We start from the raw sequence: 26,700 nt of genomic DNA on the forward strand, positions 1-26,700 counted from the left end.
CATTTCCCAAAAGATCCTGTTGTAATTATAATTGGACAGAGTAAGGATATTAAAGCAGAAGAGGATTGGGAAATGACTTTCAGCTATTAATAGCGGCCAAAACAGTCATCTGTCAGAGACAGAAAACTCCCATATCATTATCTCTAGGTGCCTCGGGAGCTAAAGTTTGGGAAGGTGCTTACATGATGAAATTTGCTAACTTCTAGGAAAGGGCAGGCAAGGCAGTTGGAAAGGGGAGACAAAAAGACAGCGAATTCATTGCAAAAAGGATTTTATTTATTTTTAATTAAGTACAAGATGAAAGAATTCCCATTTTTTTATTTTGAGACATATAAAAGGTTGTAGTACAATGTGGTAAAATATAGGCAACTTCGTTCTTATAAGAGTGGTCTATAAATTTTAAGGACAAACCTAGACAGCATCTTAAAAAGTAGAGACATCACCTTGCCAACAAAGGTCCGTATAGTTAAAGCTATGGTTTTCCCAGTAGTGATGTATGGAAGTGAGAGCTGAACCATAAAGAAGGCTGGTAGCCAAAGAATTGATGCTTTTGAATTATGGTGCTGGAGGAGACTCTTGAGAGTCCCATAGACTGCAAGAAGAACAAACCTATCCATTCTTAAGGAAATCAGCCCTGAGTGCTCACTGGAAGGACAGATCGTGAAGCTGAGGCTCCAATACTTTGGCCACATCATGAGAAGAGAAGACTCCCTGGAAAAGACCCTGGTGTTGGGAAAGATTGAGGCCACAAGGAGAAGGGGACGACAGAGGGTGAGATGGTTGGACAGTGTTCTCGAAGCTACCAGCATGAGTTTGACCAAACTGCGGGAGGCAGTGGAAGACAGGAGTGCCTGGCGTGCTCTGGTCCATGGGGTCACGAAGAGTCAGACACGACTAAACGACTAAACAACAACATAAATTTTAAGTAACAGAAACATCAATGTAACAACCCTTTTCTTGAGGTTTTCTGTACCAGTGCACCATATTCTCTACAAACTAAGATGAAGTATTTGGTTGCTTCTATAAATTTATATGTGTATACAATCATTCTATCTATGGATTTATTTGTAATTATTTTGCAAAAATTTAAAGGAAAAGAACCCAAAATAACAACAGTGTCTAGGATCTTTCACACTATACTTGTCCTGGCTAATGTAAGATTGCTCCCCAGTTAATACTGGGGCTCTTTTCATCAGATCATTCTGAATATGGCATCTCTGTTGAACATGCAGAGTCGTGGAAGTGTACTCAGCTTTTAACAAGTTTTGACTCATTGGGCAGGGAGGAAGCAGCTGTGGTCTTCAAAAGTTGTTGGGCTAGACCTGTCATCACCCCTGGCCATTGGACATGTTCCCTAAAGCTGATGGGAATTGGAAAGTAATATATACAGAAGGCCACAGGCGCCTCAGCCCTAACTTTAAGGATCACACAATCAGGCTGGGAGGAAACAAACAGGTCTCCACACTGATGTTTTAGAACAGGCATCGGCAAACTCGGCCCTCCAGATGTTTTGATACTACAATTCCCATCATCCCTGACCACTGGTCCTGTTAGCTAGGGATGATGGGAGTTGTAGTCCCAAAACATCTGGAGGACCGAGTTTGCCTATGCCTGTTTTAGAACCTGGCCTGGATAGAAAAATCTAAAGCACGAGCTGGGTCAAAGTGAAGCTGTAGCGTTGCCCAAGTGGATTTTTCTGAACCACGGAAGAAACGTGGTCTGGGTGTTTGTTTCCTATTCCTGATATCTCCTGCTCTGCACAGAGTTCCAGAAACCAGCTCTGATCTGTGGTGGAAGATTGATGGTCTCCTACATGCCCAGATGCTCCTCACCTAGCATGGGTGAATCAAACCCAGAAATGACCAGACCAACAGCCATTTAAGCCTGGAGAAGCTACAGGCCAGCTCTGCCCCTTCCATTGCAAGGTTGAGAATGCTCTGCCTACATGTTTATGCTCTTTGGCTGTTCATTGTTTTTTCTCAAGTGATCCAGCAGCAAAAGGGAAAACAACCTATCTGTGACTGTACAGCAAATGATTATGGAAATAGGTTTGGATATCGCTGAAGAAAACAGTTTCATGGAGAGAATTAAATGACTAATAAAAATGAACTCTCGTACTCAAGTATACTGGCTTGGGTCAAAAGATGCCATTGCCTAAGAGGAAATGAATAAAGGGGCTTCCTGATGTTGTCTATTTCCCAACTCCCACTGAAGTCGGCACCAAATTCTATGACATTCCATATGGTCCCCTAACCAGAGAGGCTCTTCAGTGGGTCCAAGAGGCTGGAGCAGACAGGTGGGAAGCAGGGAAGGGCCCACACTGCTGACGCAGGATCCCATATCACTCATATCTCCACTGGGAGAATCACACAAGGAGTGTTGGGGCAATAAGAGAGAAATCCTCAATGCAAACAAGGCACGCGGGTGGCGCTGTGGGTTAAACCACAGAGCCTAGGGCTTGCCGATCAGAAGGTCGGCGGTTCAAATCCCCGCGACGGGCTGAGCTCCCATTGCTCGGTCCCTGCTCCTGCCAACCTAGCAGTTCGAAAGCATGTCAAAGTGCAAGTAGATAAATAGGTACCACTCTGGAGGGAAGGTAAACGGCGTTTCCACGTGCTGCTCTGGTTCGCCAGAAGTAGCTTAGTCATGCTGGCCACATGACCTGGAAACTGTACGCTGGCTCCCTTGGCCAATAAAGCAAGATGAGAGCCACAACCCCAGAGTCGGTCATGACTGGACCTAATGGTCAGGGGTCCCTTTACCTTTACCTCAAGCAAACATATTGAACACTTAAGCCTGTCCTTCAGGCACAGCAATTTTTTGGGCACCAGATCTGCTCGTTCAGAGTGTGCAAGCCTCACACAGTTCACTACACCAGGTAGTGACGATGGAACCATACACGCCCCCAAACCTGAAAGGGATGCTCATGGCACCATCGTAGGTTATGCAATCAGCAAAGGACATTTCTTTCCTTTATTTGACAGTAGCATCATAGAACTGACTGGAGCCAAAGGGCATAGACTCCAACCACTTTTCATGAGACAGGATATTTTGTATGCAAGAAACAGTTGAGAGAGTTGGGCATGTTTAGCCTGGAAAAGAGGAGACTGAGAGGAGATATGGTAGCCATCTTCAAGTATCTAAAGGGCTCTCACATGGAAGATGGGGCAAGCTTGCTTTCTCTTGCTCCAGAGGCTAGGACCCAAACCAATGCCTTCAAGTTACAAGGAAGGAGATTCCAACTAAATAAGGGAAGAGCTGTTTGACAGTGGAACAAACTTCATTGAGAGGTGGTGGACTCTCCTTCCGTGAAGGTTTTTAAGCAGAGGTTGGATGGCCAGCTGTCATGGGTGCCTAGTTTATAAAGATTCTATGATAGTTCAGTATTGACTATTTTGACTGGCAGCAGTTTCTTCAGGGTCTCCCAGCCCTCTTACATTCATTTTTTCTTCTTTTTTAGCTGAGTGAAACATCCATCATACAGACTACATACTCTGCCACAAAGCTGCAGATCCCATTTTATGTATTGTAGCATGTGTGAAATGTGGAATTGGTTACATGAATGATATATAATTGATACAGTAAATTGAATTTTAAAAATTTCTTCTTAGATTTTTCTTTTCATATTCATATATAGAATAACGTAAATATTATTCATTTTCATTATTATTATTATTATTATTATTATTATTATTATTATTATTATTGAAAAGCCATAAAGGGAATTGACGGTTTAATTACAGATATAAACAAGTTATAAACAGAACAGATACTATTTTCATGACTTACAAGAAGGTATCCTATTACAAGATAGTTGTGTGCTTTCATATTTAGGGATATTTCCATTTCAAGATTTATGTCTGACTATCATCAATCACCACATAATTATCTCCTTTGGCAACCTGCCGACAAAATACATTCAATCCGCCATGTTCCTCTCCCTGAATTTCTGGATATTTCCATTTTTCTAGAACAGGCATAGGCAAACTCGGGCCTCCAGATGTTTGGGGAGTACAACTCCCATCATCCCTGACCACTGGTCCTGTAAGCTAGGGATGATGGGAGCTGTAGTCCCAAAACATCTGGAGGGCCGAGTTTACCCATGGCTGCTCTAGAACATATGTGCCACAATATTCATGTACTTAATCAGAAGTACTTACAGCATCTCTTTTCAATGCATTTGCACCGTGCAGACTGGCTAGCAAAAGATACCCAAAACCTGATTGTCTCAGATATATTAATGAAAACCATTCTAGTTCCTCTTGCTTCCTTAAACTGCAACCTATTCAAAGCTCCCAATTTAGGGCTTTTATGGGTGGGGAAAGGTAGTTGAATGAAATAGTAAGAACATTTCCCCAAAATTTCTCCAAATGGTAAAGAAATATCAGAATCTCCTCCCTGCTTGTGTCATTTGCTGGTGGTGTTCTGGTCAGAATCCTGAGGGTCAGACAGAGACCTGGAGGGGCCACATTTGACTCCACTTGGCCTGAGGATCCCAGCTCCTGCCAGGGAGATTTAAGCAAAAGCCAAGTGACTTGAACTGAGGTATTAAGCAGCCAATTCATGTTCTGCAAACGGCAAGCAGCCAACCTCTGTACCTGTGTTATTATTTTATGCCACTAGCTATGAACGTTCTATACCTCTGTCTCCCATCTAAAATGTTCCTGTTCTAAAGGTGAAAAGTGTCTGAGAAAGGAATTTTAAGGAACTTTGCCCTGCACTGCAGCTTGCCTAATACTTCAACCTCCATTGGCTTTCTCCCAATTAACCCAATTAGCCCAATTAACCTGGAACAGCCCGACCAGGGCAGCATAGCAAGAGATGATGGAGTCAGGTTTGGATCTGGCTGAAGACAATTGTCCCACTGGGAGAATTAAACAAACAGAACCAGCACAGTAAGAAGGAAAGCCCTTAATTAAAAACACTCTGGCTTGGACCCAAAGCTTGTGTTGTGCCATTCTAGAGGGTTCCTTGACCTTCATGGGCTGCCAGAGGCTCAGCTGGAAGCAGGAGAGGGAAAACCCCAATTCCATGAGCAGAACTCCATTCAGAGAAGTTAGGGTCCATGCCAGTGAGCACCAACCTGCTATTCATCCTTAAGGCACAGAATGTATTTGGTATCGGATGTGCCCATGCCCTGCATGGCATATTTGGCATCCAGCGAGATCATTCAGTGCAAACAATCCCCAGGCCGCCCAATGTATCTGGAGGTTGCAGATCATACTGGAGACCTATGCTCCCACAAAACTGGTGGGGCACATTCACAAGACCACATTAATCTCTGCAATCGAATGGCTAGTTTCTGGATAGCACTGGAGTTGCCTTTGCAAATGACATATTTCTTGCCCTTTCGTCTCCAGCATCCTAGAGCTGGGGGGAACCAAGGGGACATCTAAGTCCAGGGGTCAGCAAACTTTTTCAACAGGGGGCCGGGCCACTGTCCCTCAGACCTTGTGGGGGGCCGGACTATGTTTTGAAAAAAATAATATAATAACCCAGAGATGCATTTTAAATAAAAGGACACATTCTACTCATGTAAAAACACACTGATTCCCAGACTGTACACGGGCTGGATTTAGAAGGCGATTGGGCTGGATCTGGCCCCCAGCCTTAGTTTGCCTACCCATGTCTAAGTCCATCCTCCAACCAGTACAAAGCAGCCCAGATCTCTAAAGCTCTGAACTGAGGCAGCTAAGATGTGGGCATGACAGATGTGTGCCGTCGAGTTCTTAACCGAAGTCCACACATGTGTGGCTGTTAACACAACAATATTTTGCAGTCTGTATCTTCTGGTCAATCCTTTTCAAAAATTTAAGCAAGGAGTCTACCCACAGCTACAGGCAGTCTGGGAGAAAAGGCGATTCAACACCCTCAACAGAATAAACCCCTGGATTTGACCCAGTGCAAAGATTTCCAGTGGAAGGAGCAAATTCCCAAACCCTGCCACCCATCCATCTATTGTAATTAGTCTTGCTACATAAATAATGATCAAACATGCCTGCGGCTGACTGTTTTCCAAGATCATGCCTTGTCTCACAAGGATGCCCTGGACCGCAATGCGAGATGAGGTAGAACGTCCACTCCTCAGCCACTTCTGCGTTGAACTTCCACAGGATCCTGCATCTTCCCAGATTCTCTTTCCTTTTGTTTCTGCTAGCTCTTGGCACCTGGCAATGCTTTTTCTTCATCTGTGGAGATCTTAGGACTGTCGTTTCCCCGTATGGTTAGAAACGAGTATCTCAGTCCTCCTGCCATGCTGAAGGGGGAAAGCAGAGAACACACACACACACGGTCAGAAAGCCATGTCTCCTGTCCTCCGTGTGAACTGGACATGCAATTCAAAAACCCCACTCACCAGATATTGAGCCCTATGAAGTTCAGCACGGAAAAGATATAGTCTCCACCAATTAGCATTCCAATGTAAGCGATGGACACATTCTGAAAAAAATAAAGAGGCATGCTTTAACTTATTAACCAGCGAAGGCGGTGAAGGTCCTGTGTGAGTGTCTGGAGGCAGTTGGAGGATGGATGGCAGCTAACAGATTGAGGTTGAATCCTGACAAGACAGAAGTACTGTTCTTGGGGGACAGGGGGCTGGCTGGTGTGGAGGACTCCCTGGTCCTGAATGGGGTAACTGTGCCCCGAAGGACCAGGTGCGCAGCCTGGGAGTCATTTTGGACTCACAGCTGTCCATGGAGGCGCAGGTCAGTTCTGTGTCCAGGGCAGCTGTTTACCAGCTCCATCTGGTACACAGGCTGAGACCCTATCTACTCACAGACTGTCCCACCAGAGTGGTGGATGCTCTAGTTATCTCTCGCTTGGACTGCTGAAATGCACTCTATGTGGGACTACCTATGAAGGTGACTCGGAACTGCAATTAATCCAGAATGCGGCAGCTAGACTGGTGACTGGGAGTGGCCGCCAAGACCATATAACACCGGTCCTGAAAGATCTTCATTGGCTCCCAATATGTTTCCAAGCACAATTCAAAGGGTTGGTGCTGACGTTTAAAGCCCTAAACGGCCTCAGTCCTGTATACCTAAAGGAGCGTCTCCACCCCCATCATTCAGCCCGGACACTGAGGTCCAGTGCCGAGGGCCTTCTGGTGGTTCCCTCGCTGCGAGAAGTGAGTTTACAGGGAACCAGGTAGAGAGCCTTCTCGGTAGTGGCGCCCACCCTGTGGAACACCCTCCCACCAGATGTCAAAGAGATAAACAACTATTTTACTTTTAAAAGACAACTGTTTGAGGAAAGTTTTTAATGTCTGATGCTGTATTGTTTTTAATATTCGGTTGGAAGCCGCCCAAAGTGGCTGGGGAAACCCAGCCGGATGGGCGGGGTATAAATAAATTATTATTATAATTATTATATTCTCCTAGTATCACTGTGCTGTAAGGCATACTTGTTCCCAAGAATTACAAGCACTTAAGAAAATATTCTGATTGAAACTAACATGTACTTTTGGGTTGTCAGTAATGGCCACTACAGTGGTACCTCAGGTTACATATGCTTCAGGTTACAGACGCCGCTAACCCAGGAATAGTGCTTCAGGTTAAGAACTTTGCTTCAGGATGAGAACAGAAATTGTGCTCCAGCGGCACGGCAGCAGCAGGAGGCCCCATTAGCTAAAGTGGTGCTTCAGGTTAAGAACAGTTTTAGGTTAAGAACAGACCTCCGGAACAAATTAAGTACTTAACCTGAGGTGCCACTGTATGTCTCAATAAAACTTCAAAATAATAATATGTGGGATCCATGGCAGCAGAAGAAAAAGATTCCCCCATGCTGTTCTGTTTTTTAATACACACAGCAATCTCCCTTCATTTGATACATTGAGTTGCCCTCCTGGGGAAACAAGAGATATTTGTTCAGTGAGTAACATCTCATCAGGCTATGAACTGCACAAACTGCAGATAAGAAGTATTTGGCCTTCAAGATGGCACTGTCCACATCCTTTAGAATCCTAGGAATGTCCACAGTATTTATAACCCCCCAGTTCTCATGATAAAGTGTTTTTTTTTAAAGGGCAATTAATGAATACGTCTTTGTTCACCTCTCAGGGTTTGCTTTTCTTCACCAAAATAAATAAACCTTTATCATATTTCTAAATTTTGATTTTCAAAAATAACAATACCAAAAATAGAAGAGAGGCGAAGAAAGCAAAAATGGTAAGAACTGCCGCAGTACAATGTCAATAGAGCACAGCATCGCATAGTACAGATAAGCACAGACATATTAGAGTCCTAATATGGTTTCCCCTTAAGAAATCATGTCTGGATAAATCCTAAGCATTAATTCCACCCCCTTCCAATTTATTCATACGTCTTGTACTGTCTTCTATTGTATAGAAACATGACCTCTTAGGTGTTTGTTTTACTGGTCCAAGATGCCTGTTTGCCTATCATGATAATATAGGCTCAGGAACAATTTGTCTCTGCCATTTTACGAGCTAACCAAAATAAAATTCACGCGCCCACAAAAAGAATCATCTGTGGCGTTTCCTGCTGAATCCATTTCTCTTTAGCAAATGCACCGTCCTTCAAACAAATTAAGTTTCCCTATCGGAAGACGAAAATGAAATCTAAATGGATTCCATAGCTAGTTCTGATGCTGTCACTCATCAACAGGTCCTGTTGGTTTCGCTTACCTTTATAGCGCCAACCACTGTGGTTGTGAGGGCAGAATTATAATGGCTGCAGAGGACTGTAGAATACATCAGAAGGAACCTAAAGTAAAAGGGGGGGAAAGTATCTTGATCCTGTGCACCTTTTCCCAGAAGCAAGCATGCACAGGATTACAAACTTATGATACCATCATTTCACTGCTCCTCTTAAACAGGGCTGTATATATTTTTAACTCCTCCAGCGTGATCTAAAAGAAGTTGAGCTGGGAGACTTATGTATAAAATGATTAAATAAAAACCTGTGCTTGTGTGGACTTCACCACCCAGGTTTGACTATACAATTTTCACATCCTTCCATGTGGGTCAGAGTGGATAAAAATAAATGATTTAAAAAATAATAATTTTTAAAAATCTGATTTCTTTTATTTAAATCCAATTTTTTAAATTAAAATCTGATTTTATATATATATATATGTATTGGATTTTCAAAATAAAATGCTTTTGGAGGAAAAATCTTACTAAAGATAGTTTTCTATTTAAGTTACATTATGGTCCAAAGGCTATTCATCAGGAAATAAGGATTTGTTTTAAGCTTTTCATGTGCGCAAAAACTCAGTCTAAGTTTTCTTTTTTAAAAAAAACTAACTACATCAGTTAACAAACATGGATACATATGCTATAATGTTTTCGTTTTAGTTAAATAAATTGTTTGAATTGTTCTTAAGGAAGTGATTATTTTCCTCCTTCCAATAAAGTACAGCAGAAAAGTTGTACAGATATAAACAGTTAACTTATTAAACCTCACAGTAATTTCATAATTATCTGTCTATGTATTTCTAATAGTATACCCAAATCAGTAATTTTTGGTATAACTGTAAAAATTACATACTCTGAAAATTTATTATGCCAAAAATGAAACCTTCATCTGGTTGTAAATATTAAGATTATACCAGCAAGAATGAGTCTTTCTGTAAAAAAAATGATGTAAATCAAGCGTTAGTGACTAGTGATTTAAATTGTAATTTAAATCAATTTGATTTAAATCAAATCCACCCTGATGTGGGCTATCCAAAACTGCCACATGACTTGATGTCAGGGACTGGACTGAAGGGGACGAGATTGAGGAGGAATGGTGGAGATGCACCCCCCCCCCTTTCTCCGGAAGCTTCCAGAGAATAGGAAGGCAGTACAGTCATACCTTGGTTCTGGAACGCCTTGCGACTCGAATGTTATGGCTCCCGAACGACGCAAACCCGGAAGTGAGTGTTCCAGTTTGCAAACGTTTTTTGGAAGCCGAATGTCCGACGTGGTTTCCGATTGAGTGCAAGAAGCTCCTGCAGCCAATCGGAAGCAGTGCCTTGGTTGTAAAACTTTTTCGGAAGTTGAACGGGCTTCCGGAACGGATTCCGTTCGAGAACCAAGGTACGACTGTATTGAATTAGAGCGGCGGTTTGAGGAAGGTCACAGCTCAGAGACAGGTGAACAGAAGAGTTGGGAGGTGTTGAGAGAAGAGGAAGGGGAGACAGAGTCAGAGCAGCCTGCTGACACGTTATAACTGGAGAGTATTTCTGACCCCTCTTCTCCCAGAACCTGACACCCATTGAGAGTACAAGAGCAAAGGACTCAAGAGACAATTAGCCCTTGTCGGCCACCCTAGGGGAAAGTGCTGTTGCTAGGAAAGGACGGGGAAGGAGCTCAGTTGGAGCAACGCCATTAATGGGAGACAGACTGCATTCTTTTGTCTCGTTGTGATGATTGAATAAACTCATTAGTCAGAACTCTTCTTTGTTTTCTTTGCTTCTTGTTGCCACTGGGGAAGAGATAGAATTCCCAGAAGCCTGACGCTTGCTCAGTCAGAGACAAATGAAATGAGGGCCACTGCTCTGCATCATATAATCACAGAGTCATAAAACTGTTGAGTTGGAAGGGACCCCAAGATCATCTAGTCCCATGTAGGAATCACAGCTAAAGGATCCCTGATAGATAACCACCCAACCTGCAACGAAGAGTCCACCGCCTTCACAACTTTCCTTGTGCTTCAGAACACATGGTTCTGAATTTCCTGGCAAATAAACTGGGGCATTGCCCTAAAGATGGGGAATTAAAACCCTATTTGAACCAATCGGGTTTCTGATCTTCCTAGGTTTTTGCTGTAGTTATTAGCTGTTATCCCAACCTACTTATATAAAGGTCAATAGCAGCTTTGCCGGATGAAAAAACCAAAAACCAAACAGAACCCAGTCAGCGATTACTTGTCAAAGACACCTTACCCCAGTACACAGGAAAGAAGAAATTGAAAGATAAATAAAACATTTGTCCACTCCTTGAAGTTGGTGGCCTATAAAAATAAAGAAGGACATGTTTTAGGTATGTTTTATTGAAAATAGATATTCTAATAACCCAGTTAAATAAAACAGAAAGATGACAAGGTTGATATATCTGATGCTTGAGAATTGCACCAAGATGTCTGCTCTAAATTTAACCCCCAGCATTCTTTGAATATCACTTGCACTCAAGATGGATCTAAAGACCTATTCCTTATGACCTCCACAAAAGGTTAGGTATGTGCTGTTTTCATGTCAGTTTCAACCCCAGACATGCATTTAGAATGTGCAGAGAAGATAAAATAAAGGAAATTTAAGTTGTGCCCCATGTCTACTTGCGATCTCTCTAATTTCTCAAACCTGTTGCATCAAGTTTGCATAATGAGGACTTGTTTGCTGTTGGCCGCTCTGCAGTTGGGGAACTCCCTCCTCTTGTAAATTTGAATCAATTCTTTCCATTTACATTTGGCTTCAATGGCCATTTTCAGGAAGATTCAAAGGATTAACCCCTTCTTCTTCTTCTTTAAAAAAGTGTTGCTACCCAATCCCTGAAACCATCTGCATAAAATATTCCCCTAGTTAAAACACACTTGTTCTCGATTGGGCAGAAAGACTGCTAATTTACATTTTTTTGTTGCCAATTGTTATTTGCAATCATGCTTCTAATTTCCAGTGGTTATAGTCCCTCTTCATTGTCAAAATCATGCGTGCCTTGATGAATTTTAGGGTACCGTCCCATAATGCTGACCCTGGGCTTTGTTGACCAGCTGAACATGGTTACTGGAAACCCTCCCCCACCCCTGGATTTTTTACTCAAAACTTTCCTAAGTTATCTTCTTTCCATGAGCTGAAGAGAAACTCCTACCATTCTGAGAACAGAAATGAGGGTCCAAGACAATGGATGTATTACAATGACTTAAGTGGTTTGCAAGCACAGCTTACCTGTTGGAAGTCTCCACTGAAGAAGCTTATGAGAACTGTAGGAATTACCATAAAACAGGCATTATAAAAAATGACTCCATATTTTCCCAGCTCCTGTATAAAACAGACACACCTGTTTGACAAGCTAGTTAAAGATCACTTAACAGCCACGGGGGGATTTTGTATTTAAAGCTCTAATGGCACTCTAGCAAGAAAGAAATTCACCCATTTAATATATGCTTGCCGTTTCTGTAATATATGCTTCTGTAACAAGAGGTTTCTTACTAAATAATCAACTCAGTGAAGTCCCACCTATGAAATGCTTGTGTAGGCCTGGTTAAAACTGACCAAAATTGGAATAGACACTCACTCAAATATCTTACTATCTTTTGTTTATTTATATACCACTTTACTGTAAAAGACCTCAAAGCGGTTTACAAAGGGAATCTCTCTCTCTCTCTCTCTCTCTCTCTCTCTCTCTCTCTCACACACACACACACACACACACACACACACACACACACACACACAACTTATTGGTAAAAAAAATTAAAACAACGATTTAAAACATTCAAATAAATTAAACCCTGCAATAAACTAAAAAATGCATCATCATTCCAGACATATAGGCAGGTTTGTCTAAACAAAATGTTTTTGCAGGCGTCAAAACACTGCTTGCCTAATATCAATATTTATGTGGCACCTATCATAGGAAAAGGGAAACGGGTGGCGCTGTGGTCTAAACCACAGAGCCTAGGGCTTGCCAATCAGAAGGTCAGCAGTTCGAATCCGCACGATGGGGTGAGCCTCCGTTGCTCGGTCCCAGCTCCTGCCAACCTAGAAGTTCAAAAGCACGTCAAAGTGCAAGTAGATAAATAGGTACCGCTACAGCGGGAAGGTAAACAGCATTTCCATCCCCTGCTCTGGTTTGCCAGAAGCGGCTTAGTCATGCTGGCCACATGACCCGGAAGCTGTCTGTGGACAAACGACAGCTCCCTCGGCCAGTAAAGCGAGATGAGGCTGCAACCCCAGAGTAGTCCGCGACTGGACCTAATGGTCAGGGGTCCTTTACCTTTATCATAGGAAAAGTTCTGCAGATAGAAGCAGTCAAGTAGAATATATGGAGTAAAACATTATGTCAGGTAAACTGGTCCCAAGTTGCTAAGTGCTCTGTATATTAATAGTAGCGTTGAGAGCTAGTGTGGTGTAGTGGTTAAGAGCGGTAGACTCGTAATCTGGGGAACCAGGTTCGCGTCTCCGCTCCTCCACATGCAGCTGCTGGGTGACCTTGGGCTAGTCACACTTCTCTGAAGTCTCTCAGCCCCACTCACCTCACAGAGTGTTTGTTGTGGGGGAGGAAGGAAAAGGAGAATGTTAGCCGCTTTGAGACTCCTTTGGGTAGTGATAAAGCGGGATATAAAATCCAAACTCTTCTTCTTTGAACCTGGCCTGGTAGCAAATAATTAAACCAGTGCAGGTCTCTGAGCACAAGTGTGATATGGTGAGAAGGTCTCACTCCTGCCAACAATCGTGCTTTGTCTAGCCTGTGCTCTGTCTATCATATATGATGTGAACTTCCTTTCTACCCTCCCTCCCCCAAAACAAGCTGAACCCAGCAAAGGTGGTGACAGCAAATGGATAAGATAGCAAATACAGAAGTAGATTTCCTAGGAAGCAGAAGATCAATATTAGGCGGGAGGATGGAAGAGAAATATGTTACAAGCAGGTGGGGAAGGAACTGCCAGTAAAAGCCCATTTACATGCTACTATGCTCTGCTCATTTTTTCTCATGAAGAAACATGGCCTGAATTTTACTATCTAGTGGTTATGTGCCTGTTCTAATCATCTCCAAACTGCAACACACCAGGGCCGTTAAAAGTCTTCCCAAAGTGAGTTCAGCAAGGATTCGAGGAATAACATTCTAAAACCACTGCATGGCTGCCATATACCGTGCACTCTTTTTTTAAAATCCAAAAAGATCTCGTAACAGTTATGTGAAGATCTCTTGAATTAGTCTAATGAAGGATAAGGTAAAGGTACCCCTGCCCATCAGGGCCAGTCTTGACAGACTCTAGGGTTGTGCGCCCATCTCACTCAAGAGGCCAGGGGCCAGCGCTATCCGGAGACACTTCCGGGTCACGTGGCCAGCGTGACGAAGCTGCATCTGGCGAGCCAGAGCCGCACACGGAAACGCCATTTACCTTCCCGCTAGTAAGCGGTCCCTATTTATCTACTTGCACCTGGGGGTGCTTTTGAACTGCTAGGTTGGCAGGCGCTGGGACCGAAAGACGGGAGCGCACCCCGCCGCGGGGATTCGAACGCCAACCTTTCGATCGGCAAGCCCTAGGCGCTGAGGCTTTTACCCACAGCGCCACCCGCGTCCCCCTAATGAAGGATACAGGGAGTGTAAAGGCAAGAGAAGCTAATGAGATAACTGAATTTTGCTGATGGTTGAATCATGGGCTGGTCAACCTAGCAGCAATTCCTTGGGCCCAATGCAGCCCAGCTTTCCCAAGACTTTAGCCCAGATTTACAAAGCTGCTTGTGTCTGTGTTTGCATAAAGATCAGTTTCCTTCTTGATCTAGCAGCTAGCCAATCTTAGATTTCCTTTTCTGAGATGTTTCTGGCTTCTTAGAAAGATGACACATCCTTTTAGAATCATGACATCAGTGTGAAGGCCAAAGCTGGAAAACCATTAACTAAATACCTAAATATTTAACTCCTGTACTGTCAACCTCTTAGCAGGGACAGTATGTACAAAATTGAAGTTGACTTTCACAATCTTACTCAAGTCCTAATTCAGGCTGTCTATGAACATATTCATAAACTCTTAGAACAAAGATGATCATTCCTTGGTTTTCCGCGGAAATGAAATCCCCACATAGTTACCTTGGGGTCAATTTTTTGTTTTGTGTAAACACCGTTTGCTGCTGTGAAGACGTCGTTCAGCAACACAGAGGCATAGCCTTCCATGCTGAAAGCTAGGTCTGATCTGGAAGAGAGAATATAGAGATGAAGGCATTTAAAAGGCATCCTTTGAGCAGTGTTGTGCGTAGCTGGCTTCCCAAACCAGTTCCATATTATAAAACCTGATGACGCTAACGGCACGTTCAGAAGTCCGTAGCAGTAAAGACAACAACAAATGAAACGAAACAGCTAGACTATTCCAGATAACATTTCCCTCAGAAATCGCTCCGATTCATTCCTGGCAACTTCTCTAATGGTGACTTAGCTGATCTATGCAACCAACAGCCAAAATCAGACTAATTCTCAAAAGAGATGGGCAGGAAATAGCCATGAGTGGACTTTTAACAAGTGCTACAGCTAAATATCCCCTGTTCATTTCGACAGAGCTTGTGCGGTGCAAACCTCCCAAACAAGTTGGTAGTAGTTTATTGGTGGGTCATGACTAGGGTTTGAATATTCCCTTAGGTCTGAGACCATTTCCCCACCTATTTAACTATCACAGATTCATAGAATTGTTGGGTTAGAAGGGACCACAACTATCATCTAGTCCAGGGTTTCCCAAACTTGGGTCTCCAGCTGGACTACAATTCCCATCACCCCTGACTACTGGTTCTGCTAACTAGGGATGATCGGAGTTGTAGTTCAAAAGCAACTGGCGACCCAAGTTTTGAAAACCCTGATCTAGTTCAACTCCCTGCGATGCAGAAATCTTTTGCTCATTGTGGTGATGAAGGAAAACCATTTGCCTACCGTAAAAAGGTAAAGGTACCCCTGACCATTAGGTCCAGTCACAAACGACTCTGGGGTTGCGGCGCTCATCTCACTTTACTGGCTGAGGGAGCCGGTGTACAGCTTCCGGGTCATGTGGCCAGCATGATTAAGCCACTTCTGGTGAACCAAAGCAGCGCATGGAAACGCCATTTACCTTCCCACCGGAGCGGTACCTATTTACCTACTTGCACTTTGATGTGCTTTCGAACTGCTAGGTGGGCAGGAGCTGGGACCAAGCAACGGGAGCTCACTCCGTCGTGGGGATTCAAACTGCCAACCTTCTGATTGGCAAGCCCAAGTCTCAGTGGTTTAGACCACAGCGCCACCCGCGTCACCTACTGTGTCTTGGGGCAATTCCCAGCAGAAGTACAAGGTTAGTAAATGAGAGTAAAGCGAAGAAATGACTTTGCTTAGGAGAGCAAGCACTCTTTATGTTTAGCAGAAACATGAAATGCAGTATTGACTCAGCTGAAGCTAGTTTTTAAGTGATTTTCATGTTTCATAGCCCCAGATCCAAAGAACAGTGCAAAGCCACTTCCGAGCTAGGGAGGAGATGGGATTGTGGGGTTCATGGCCGTCCCACCCCCGCGGGGCTGGACTCAGCCCCGCGTTGACCTGGGGAATCCTCGGATGCGTCTTCCCCAGCCCAGCCAATCGGCTGGGCAGGGGGGCGTGGCCTAGCCGCATTTAGGTCTGGCGTGGCCGAGGCTCTTCCTCTTTGCTGCGCAGCTTCGCGAGCTTGGGCTCGATTGGCGGTTAGGCATTGGTATGGGTATTGATCTATTGTTATGAAGATGATGGGGTGGGAAGGAAGCGCCATCACCTTCCCCAAAACTAAGGGTAGTCCGGTAAAGGATTCCGGGGGGGGGCGTGGCCTCGTCCTGAGCCTAGGGAGGTGTGGGCCCTCAGCACACCCCCAAGCGGTAACTCCGGGGGGAGCTCCTAGCTGATGTGCCTCAGCGGGACTCCCCCTATTAGTGGTTAACTGGTTGAAAAGGGTTAGTTGTAGGTAGAAATGGTTTCATTCTTGTGGTACGCTCAAGAAACAACCTTCCAACACAGAAGGAAAGGGCTTTAAAATCTTACCCTGCTGCTATGAAAGCTCCAAGGATGATTGCGAACACACTAATTACAATGCTCAGTGAATAGCGCTTCCTGTAAAGAGAAACCGTATGGTTGATCCCATTCAGCTTATAATTAGGATGAACACTAATCAAACTAAACACTTATCTGAACCAGCATTATGCATCTCAGAAAGTGGTTTGTGACACAGCAGAACGAAACAAAAGAATTAGGTTTATTTCTTTTAATCATAGAGCACCTGCAGGCTGACAAGATTCCAATTTCCCCCTATTCCAAAATATTTTGAAGCTTCCTTTAAAAAGGGTTGTAGAACCCAGATTCAATCCCTGGGATCTTCAGGGAGAGCTGGGAAATATTACCACCTGAAACCCTGGATAGCAGAGCAAAAAATGCTGAGCTAGATAGAGTAATGGTCTGGCTCAGTGAAAGGCCTATGCTCCCATTGTGTCTTACAAATAGGTCAGTCAAAGCCAGGGATCATTTGTGATGCCTTTCCAGGGATTTGTTTCTGATGCACAAGCTGCAATGGCTTAGTGGAGTTCCCAGGGGATAGCTCAAAGAAGAGGGAAACTCCAGCCATGGAAAGGGGCAATGAAGTATCTCACACAAACAAAAGCAAATGCATCTCCAGACAGAGTCATCTGTATCTTATGAGAGCCAGTGTGGTGTAGTGGTTAAGAGCAGTGGACTCGTAATCTGGTGAACCGGGTTCGCTTCCCCGCTCCTCCACATGCAGCTGCTGGGTGACCTTGGGCTAGTCACACTTCTCTGAAGTCTCTCAGCCCCACTCACCTCACAGAGTGTTTGTTGTGGGGGAGGAAGGGAAAGGAGAATGTTAGCCGCTTTGAGACTCCTTCGGGTAGTGATAAAGCGGGATATCAAATCCAAACTCTCTTCACTCTCTTCATCTTACAATGCAAATCTGAGACAGGTCTACTCACAATTTTGTCCCGTGGTACATAGTCCCAGACAATTGTGTATAGGACTGTATACTTAATGATTCAGTGACAAGAGACAGTTACAGTAAGACATGGGTAGGCAGACTAAGGGCAGGGGGCCGGATCTGGCCCAATCGCCTTCTAAATCCGGCCTGCAGACGGTCCAGGAATCAGCGTGTTTTTACATGAGTCAAATGTGTGCTTTTATTTAAAATGCATCTCTGGGTTATTTGTGAGCCACAGGAATTCGTTCATTATTTTTTTTTCAAAATATAGTCCAGCCCCCCACAAGGTCTGAGGGACAGTGGACCGGCCCCCTGCTGAAAAAGTTTGCTGACCCCTGCAATAAAACAAGAGTATATGTAGAATCCTTAAAATACTCTATGCAAATTGCTAATTGGTTTTATGATGAACTTCTTGCAATGCACTGGGCTTCTTGCAAAAGCTCAGTGCTAACTTTGAGTTGGGATTACATCCTCCCTCTCTGCTATGAAAGCATTTGGGAACTCCCATAATAAATCCCAATAATCTACATTCCAAACTTGTACATGATTCATCTGATTTCGGCAAGAATGCAAAGCGTTGCAGCTCTAACATCATGCTTGTGGCAGTGCCTGATGCTCCACAGAAAAGGGAAATCCTTTTCCTTTCATGTGTGAGTGAAATAAATTCGATTTGGGACATTAATAGGAGAAAACCCCTTTATGACCCAATCATTAAGGAGCCTGACTCAAAGGCATATTGCAGTCTTTCCTGTATTGTGACACAGCCTGGCTGAGATGGTGTGATGTTATAATGTTCACAAATATTCCAAATGCTCTGGAAGCAAGGAATCTTTGTGATCCAAATTCTGTGAGGTGGAGAACAGCTGTCACTTTCGTTGGGATCATTTCTCCCAGGCCCTCGGAACAGGAAAAGCACGATAGGCAGGCTACTGACTGGAAGGAAAAGATGAAGGAAGGGTGTCATGTTGGCAATGAACTGAGAACAGGAACCTGAAGAAGGTTCGAGAAGATAGAATACAAGGAGGTCAAGGTAAGGAAAGGAAATGAAACGAAGAAAGCCGTGTGCTAAAAAAATCTGGAAAACAATATGTGATTGGGGCATGGATATATCAGGAGCCAATGAGAAGGAGAAGATAAGGGAAGTCTGGGAGGACAAGGTTATGAGGTCCAGATGTGCACAGTACCTTTGAGAGTTTTGCAGAAGATGTGGCTTCTGCTGTCATTCTACTGTTGGGCCGAGAAACCAGCGGGGTATTATGGGGTGGAGGGCTGAACTTCACATACTGAGTCAAACTAACAAGCCAGTTCTTTTGCTGCAAGTTTCTAGTGCTCGTAGATTAACTGGTGTCTGTTTTGTACCCAGTGCACAGTGTTCTGAGAAGCCCGAATATTATCGTCAAAATTCAATTAGGAACTACTCATCCATGCATTCTGGCCAGATACCCTATCTGATAGATGGCAGTGGTATTTCAAAAATGGGAGGCAAATACTCACCCAAGAACAATCACTTCCAGCAGTAATGTAAGAGGAATGGTAAACTTCCTAAGGACTGTAAACATTGGCAAACTGGATTGTTTAAAATAGAAAGAGAGGAAAAAAATATCCATGTCATGTCAGTTTCAAGGTTTTTTTTTATTACAATTAATGCTTCTTTGTCTCTGCTAATGATAGCATCCTGCATTAAGAAACGTGCCTGAACAAATTCTCAGCCTCTGTCACGGCCAAATGTCAGTCTGACACCACAGGCCAAATACACAACAGAATAGCTGGAAGTGACAATTCAAAAAATTAAGCAAAACTTGGAACTCTGCACAGCGCAATATTCAATGAAGAAAAAGTCATAGTGTCAACCAATGAGGGCTTTAAGATCAGCTGGGGAGGCTCATAACATGCAGCAGAATAATTCTTAGTGGCTGTACCCCACTTATAGAATTCCCTCCCAGTACAGATCTCCAATTGTCCCTCACATTCTATGGATGTCAGGTGCCGAGTTAAAGTGAATTCATTTATTTTCATTGGCTTTTGGAGCACCACGAGGATGGCTTTGTTGCAATGTTTTATTTTGCCACCGCCTGCTTTGGACTGCAGCAATTGTATTTCATGCCAACTAATTCATTTTAATATTGTGCTGTTTATTGCATCCATTGTTAGCCACTCTGGGCTCTGCTCAGAGAAAGAGCAAATTATAAGCAAGAAATAAGAAGCAATGAGTCAATTAAGGTTTTGTGCAAACCATTTAAGAAGAGATTTTTTTAAAAATATACTCATTTCCACTTCTTGTTAAATAAATAAATAAATGATATAATGTCTCCCACCAATCAGCAGCTATAGGCCAAGGCATCAGGACAGTCGCTGCCAAAGATACTGGGGCTGAATCAGCCTTGATTGCCCTAATGGATGATTTTTATTGAGAGAGGGTGTGCCACTCATGTCTTTCAGCCACTTTTGAGACCACTGACTATGGTAACCTCCTGGGCTGAGTGCTCAGGATGGGTACCGGAGACACTGTATTTCAGTGATTTCATTCCTCCTTGCACTGAAGAGTCCGGAGAGCAGCAGATTCCACAAGGCGCCATTTTGTCCCTGAGGACAAACATCAACATTGGGTAGGGTCTCCATGAACCCAACTCCAGAAGTGGCAGGAAAAACCCACACTCGTTTATTTTCTCACACAAAAAGCTGAGAATAAGCCCCAGATACCTGTACCTCCTCCCCCCAGGAGGAGGATGGGAAATCCCCAGCGTAGAATCATATTACATTGCCAGCCAAGTACACCACATAATCCGGCATATTCTAGAAGACGAGGCGAAACAATGGGTCTATTTGGAGAGAGACGCCATCGAAAACATCCCCCGCAACAGCATACCCATTTCTCCAAAAACAAACTAAAGAAAATCCCCACAACTCTGAACAGGTTCACACAGGGAAAAGTAGGCAAACTATCCCCATCCCCCTGGCCTATCACCCACTATTCCAACACGCAGCACAAAACCTCCCGATAAAAAGCTGGAAAGCCAAAGGCCTACACTGTCTGAAGGACTTCTACAAAAACAACAAACCCATATCAAGACAACATTGGATATGGTCCCTAGGAGTTTTGGAGCATGATGGCATCAGTACACTGGTGACACCTAAGCTTTATTTCTCATCTGATTTAGGAGTGGCTGCCCAAGCCCTGGGCCGGTGCCCAAATGCAGTTGTGAGTGGGCTGAGCTCCAGTAAATGGAGTCAGAACTCTGGAAAGATGGAGGCTCTGTGGGCATTGGTTCCCATAAACACTGTTCAGGCGGCTGACAGCATGTGACATCTCTGCTAAAGCATCTGCACCAGTTGCCCACGTGTAACGATGGGGGTCTCAATTTTTTACATGCTTCCTTTCTTGAGATCATGGAGCTAGCATGAATCAAATATAAAACACTAGCTTTTACTTGAAACGTGGCCGGGAAGGTACATCATGATCGTTAATGCTTACGGAAAACATCAGCACACTAAACTTGAAGTCACCAGAAAGTTAATCATCACCCTCCTGTACGTAGGAACCAGGCTTCACACACACAATAAAATCCTCTTTCAAGGGTAAAATTATGATTTGGGAAGCATACGGTCTTCCTGAGATTAAGGTTGTGTCCCTTCTGCTTCAAATATATCTCAGCAAACAGGAATATTCAATGGTTCAAATGACTAAAGTATTGTGATATTCGCTCAGCCAGGAAGTCCCCTCCCCTCTCCACAGATTACAGTAGAACCCAGTGCTTTTTTCCTGGGGGTATGCATACCCCTAAATGCAGTCATACCTCATGTTATGTTTGCTTCAGGTTGAGCATTTTCAGGTTGCGTCGTGCGGTGATCCGGAAGTACCGGAAAGGGTTACTTCCGGGTTTCGCTGCTCGCACATGCACAGATACTCAAAATGATGTCACACGCATGCGCAGAAGCGGCAAATCTCGATCCGCAGGCGCGGGTTGCGTTTTGCTCATGTTGCGAACAGGCCTCAGGAACGGATCCTGTTTGCAACCAGAGGTACCACTGTATTTTGTGAATCTAAATTTGGCCTCATTGAGGGGCAGTATTTCAATATGAGTAGGAAAATGAGACTACAGTGGTACCTCAGGTTAAGTACTTAATTCGTTCCGGAGGTCCGTTCTTAACCTGAAACTGTTCTTAACCTGAAGCACCACTTTAGCTAATGGGGCCTCCTGCTGCTGCTGCACAATTTCTGTTCTCATCCTGAAGCAAAGTTCTTCACCCGAGGTACTATTTCTGGGTTAGCAGAGTCTGTAACCTGAAGCATATGTAACCTGAAGCGTATGTAACCAAAGGTACCACTGTACCCCTAAACATTTTTCTTAGAAAAAAAAGCACTGGTGGAACCTAAACTATAATTAAACACCAAATTTCCAATGGTCAGGTAGCTCACAGCTCCAACGGGATCCCTGTAGCTGATTATCTAGGTTCTCTTACTGGAGGTCATATTTTGGTCTCTTACTCCCCCTTCCCCCCCTCCCTCGTCTTCCTCCCTCTTTGCTCTATGATCTCAAGGATTATCCCTGCACTTCACTAGACCGCAAATCAAAGAATGGGTGTGAGATTCTGCTGCCTCGCTGGCATAGGAAACAGAAGGCGACAGCTCAGCTCGCATGGAAGGCATATATCTCTATCTCTGACTTGCACTCGGCTTGCTTCAAGACCGAGTACAGCCTCCCCTTTTTCTTTTAGCATGGGCCTGTGGCACATCGATACACCCACTCTCCAGGCTGAGGTAACTAAGGACTCTCTTTGCACTTTACAATTAAGCTGTGTATGTGTATTGTGCGATTTGCTGCCTGAGTGTTTGCTACCTAGCAGCCCGAAGGAGAATCTATGTGCTCAGTCTCTTTTATTTTCATGCAATAAACCTCTACATCCTGGTGCGTGAACTTCTTTACTGGGCATAAGGTTCAAGGGAGGTGCGCAATGACTCCAAATAAAAGATTCAATTCCTCTCAGAGCTGTACTTTCGGTAGGGTTTCTCTTTTTCCAGGACCTGCCCTCTTTTTCAGGGGTAAAATTTGAGACAAATTGCGTTTATTTGCTTTGAATGGCCGTCACAGCATCCTTTTTCCCCCCTCTCTCTTCAAAATATGGCAACCCTAACTTCACATAGATGGTGGACATACCCCTGGTTACACATATGCCACAAGGCCAGGTTCAAGGCTCTTGCATTGATAAACAAAGCCTTTATATTCCAGCTCAGTCACTGAGTTCATCAGGAAGAGCGCTGCTAGTTCTCCATGTTTCAGAAGCCCGACGGGCTTCGACTAGAAAACAGGACTTTAACGTTGCTACTCGTATGCTGTGGAATACTCTCCCTGCCCTCTCTCTGCAAGCCTCCTTGCTGTTAACTTTCAGACGTCTCTTCAAGATTTTTCCATGCTTTTCATAGAATCATACAGTTGGAAGGAATCTTTCGAACCCTTGACCCTGAGATTAAGACTCTCATGCTCTACCGACTGCGCTATACTGATAGGCATATTCAGTGGTTTAGATTTTTTTTTTTTTAGCCAGTCATTCTTCGTATTATTTTTATTGCTTTATATAGCTTATGTTTTACAGTGGTACCTCGGGTTACATACGCTTCAGGTTACAGACTCCGCTAACCCAGAAATAGTGCTTCAGGTTAAGAACTTTGCTTCAGGATGAGAACAGAAATCGTGCTCCAGCAGCGTGGCAGCAACAGGAAGCCCCATTAGCTAAAGTGGTGCTTCAGGTTAAGAACAGTTTCAAGTTAAGTACAGACCTCTGGAACGAATTAAGTACTTAACCCGAGGTACCACTGTATTGCATTTGTATATATTGTTGAACAGCACCTTGATATTTTGAGTGGAAGGTACATAAATATTTTTTTAATAAATAAATAATAAATAAAATAAAATAAATCAATGGAAGGTATGTACTAATCCTTTCTAACTGCCTCACGCAGCAATTTTACCCAGTGTGTGTTGTCCAAAACAATCTGCGGATGTGGCAATATGGCTCTCATTCAGTCAGCATGTAGCTACAGCACGGCTCTAATAGTCTCAAAACATTTTCACTTACAGGGGCTAAATAAAAACCAAACTGCCCGGCAACAACCCAACTTATGCTGTACCTTAACTTGCTTGTACTTGATAATCCACTTATGTGATTCCCGACGTAAATCAGAGGAAGTGGAAACAGCTGCAACAAAATGAGGGTACCATTTAGAATGAAACCAGTCCCCCCCCCCCTGAAACTGTGGAAGGAATCTATTCAAGTTAGTTCATACACTCCAGCACAGAGAGAAAAAAGTAAATACAGCAAGTGGCAAACTTTGTAAATGATTGCCACTTTTGAACTTTGGCAATGTTTTATACAACATTCCAGGCCCTGCTTTTTTCAATAAAAGAAGTTTGATCTCACAAAAATTAAGATTACCAGGAACCATGAAAATAAAATAAAATAAAAAATCAACACGTCGTGTTTACACCAACCACAATTTTGACTCCACTAAGCCTAACAAGGGGACGTGGGTGGCGCTGTGGTCTAAACTACAGAGCCTAGGGCTTGCTGATCAGCAGGTCGGCAGTTCGAATCCCCGCAACGGGGTGAGCTCCCGTTGCTCAATTCCTGCTCCTGCCCACCTAGCAGTTCAAAAGCACGTCAAAGTGCAAGTAGATAAATAGGTACCACTCCGGCGGGAAGGTAAACAGCGTTTCCGTGCACTGCTTTGGTTCACCAGAAGCGGCTTAGTCATGCTGGCCACATGACCCGGAAGCTGTCTGTGGACAAACGCCGGCTCCCTCGGCCTGTAGAGTGAGATGGGCGCCGCAACCCCAGAGTTGTCTGCAACTGGACCTAACAGTCAGGGGTCCCTTTACCTTTACCTTTAAGCCTAACATGAGGGCAGCAAAAGGCAACCATTCCACATTATAAAGTAGGGGTGGAGAACATGTTGAGACTCCAAATCCTATCATCCCACACTGACTAGGGCTGATGGGAGTTGGAGTTAAACACCATCTGGAGGACCAAAGGTTCCACACTCCTGCTCTAAAGATGCAATAAACATGGGCCAAATTGAAAAAATTAAAGATCTAATGGATGTTTACTTGGAGCACTTTGTGTTTAATGGGGCTCATTTCCGGATGACTGTAGAGAATTGCAGACTATGTTTGTTCTAACGTTTCCAGCCCAACATTTGGGCTGAAAAATATAGATCTACATGGCACACAATTCGCCAGGTGGGAGCCAATTCAGAGGCAGAATTGAACACAAAGTCTACTATTTAATTGAATAGGAGCGCGAGAGAGGAAGAGCCATCCCAAGCCTGCTGCTACCCTCTGCTCTTGCAAGCGACTCCTGCCTTTTTGGCTATATAAGAACTGGTACAGGGAGAAGCAAGGATGCTATTCATATACAGTCGTACCTCGGAAGTCAAACAGAATCTGTTCCAGAAGTCAGTTCGACATAAAACAATTAAAATAAAATAAAATTTATTATTTATACCCCACCCATCCCAACAGAATATTAAAAGCGCAATAAAACGTCAAACTTAAAAAAGTTCCCTAAGCAGCCCTGTGGAACACCTTCCCAGCAGATGTCAAGGCAATAAACAACTATTTTACTTTTAAAAGACAACTGAAGGCAGCCCTGTTTAGGGAAGTTTTCAATGTCTGGTTCTGTATTGTTTTTAATATTCAGTTGGAAGCCGCCCAGAGTGGCTGGGGAAACCCAGCCAGATGGGTGGGGTATAAATAAATTATTATTATTATTATTATTATTATGCCTGCAGTAAACCATGGTTTAGCATTACATACTTTGTTGGAGAGAAAAACTCAGTACTCCCTATGGCGGCGAGACAAGCATGGGGAAAAAAGCTCTAAAGCACTGATTATATTATGCAACATATAACACAGCATCAGATTAGGAATTTCACTTTCTAAAGTTATGCACTTCGTCTTACCTTCATAGGAATACTCTTATCAAAATCGGGGAAGTGAATGATTCTATTCAGTTTTGACACATATAAGATCAGAATTGTGGTTACCATCTAAAAAACAAAATAATAACAGTCATGTACGCAACAGCAGAATACTATTTCAAATATACGGGGGGGGGTGAATGACAAAACACTTTGTTTGTCTGCAGAAAAGCTGCATTGCTGCACAGTGGGTTCTCCTTTCAGTGACTCTAACAGGCATTCCATGTTTGCAGACTTCATCAGTAGAGGCAGAGCCTAACCAATGGCAGCAACCATTTTAGGCGTGTCAGATTTGTGTGTGACCGCGCACATTTTGGAGTAAATATATGAACTATTTGAAAAGTAACTGTAATGAACAGACTACGCTAGTAGGACAGCAAGAAGTTTTGTAAGGAGGACTATTTGAAATATTGCAAGAAAGACTATGAGGAGAATTATTAGCTAATGATAATTAAGAGTAATAGGGAAATTAAGGAATGTAGAATAAGTGATAAAGAACGAAAAATCATCAGAGGTGTTGATGGAAGTCTAAAACATTGTATAAGATAAGAAGTTATGTTATATGATTGTTGGAAATGATATGTTAAAAAAACCAATAAAAATGTATTTTAAAAAAAGGAAGGGGGAGGAAAGAGGCAGAGTGGCCTTAAGCAGGCCCACACATGGGGGTCCAGAACATAACCACTGTGCAAATTGGTCACAGTCTGCACTGCACATCCAGAACGGCAGTGCCACTGGGAAGCTTTGAATGTACTGTACAGTGGTACCTCGGGTTACATACGCTTCAGGTTACAGACTCCGCTAACCCAGAAATAGTGCTTCAGGTTAAGAACTTTGCTTCAGGATGAGAACAGAAATCGGTCTCTGGCGGCACGGCAGCAGCAGGAGGCCCCATTAGCTAAAGTGGTGCTTCAGGTTAAGAACAGTTTCAGGGTAAGTACGGACCTCCGGAACAAATTAAGCACTTAACCCGAGGTACCACTGTAACAAGCTAGAATGAATCCGAGCAAAGCACTAGGCTTGTGCTCTGTCCCTGCCCTCCCTCCATATGGCCTGAATTCTGCAGTGTTTAGTTTTGCTTTCAAAGAATCTCCA

At 43.6% G+C, this 26,700-nt stretch overlaps 1 protein-coding gene across 5 annotated transcripts in view; it reads right to left on the reverse strand.

Moving 5' to 3' along the window:
- Positions 1-254: 254 nt before the first annotated feature.
- The window catches only part of SLC35D2 (solute carrier family 35 member D2), a 32,608-nt gene continuing 6,162 nt past the window's right edge, over positions 255-26,700 (reverse strand). For 2 of the 5 annotated variants that reach the window (XM_028748997.2, XM_028748992.2), the window contains 10 exons: positions 25,588-25,674; positions 23,758-23,825; positions 19,125-19,196; positions 16,691-16,759; positions 14,756-14,858; positions 11,887-11,979; positions 10,891-10,958; positions 8,645-8,723; positions 6,356-6,438; positions 255-6,256 (listed from right to left, as the gene is read on the reverse strand). In XM_028748997.2, the coding sequence (XP_028604830.2) occupies positions 6,154-6,256; positions 6,356-6,438; positions 8,645-8,723; positions 10,891-10,958; positions 11,887-11,979; positions 14,756-14,858; positions 16,691-16,759; positions 19,125-19,196; positions 23,758-23,825; positions 25,588-25,674 (825 nt within the window). In that variant the 3' untranslated portion in view covers positions 255-6,153. Of the gene's footprint in view, positions 6,257-6,355; positions 6,439-8,644; positions 8,724-10,890; positions 10,959-11,886; positions 11,980-14,755; positions 14,859-16,690; positions 16,760-19,124; positions 19,197-23,757; positions 23,826-25,587; positions 25,675-26,700 lie in introns of those variants that run through there. The other 3 variants (XM_028748994.2, XR_013394607.1, XR_013394608.1) reach the window with 3 other exon arrangements.

This window comes from Podarcis muralis, chromosome 11 (assembly GCF_964188315.1).
Source record: "Podarcis muralis chromosome 11, rPodMur119.hap1.1, whole genome shotgun sequence".
In the NCBI taxonomy this organism is placed as follows: Eukaryota; Metazoa; Chordata; class Lepidosauria; order Squamata; family Lacertidae; genus Podarcis; species Podarcis muralis.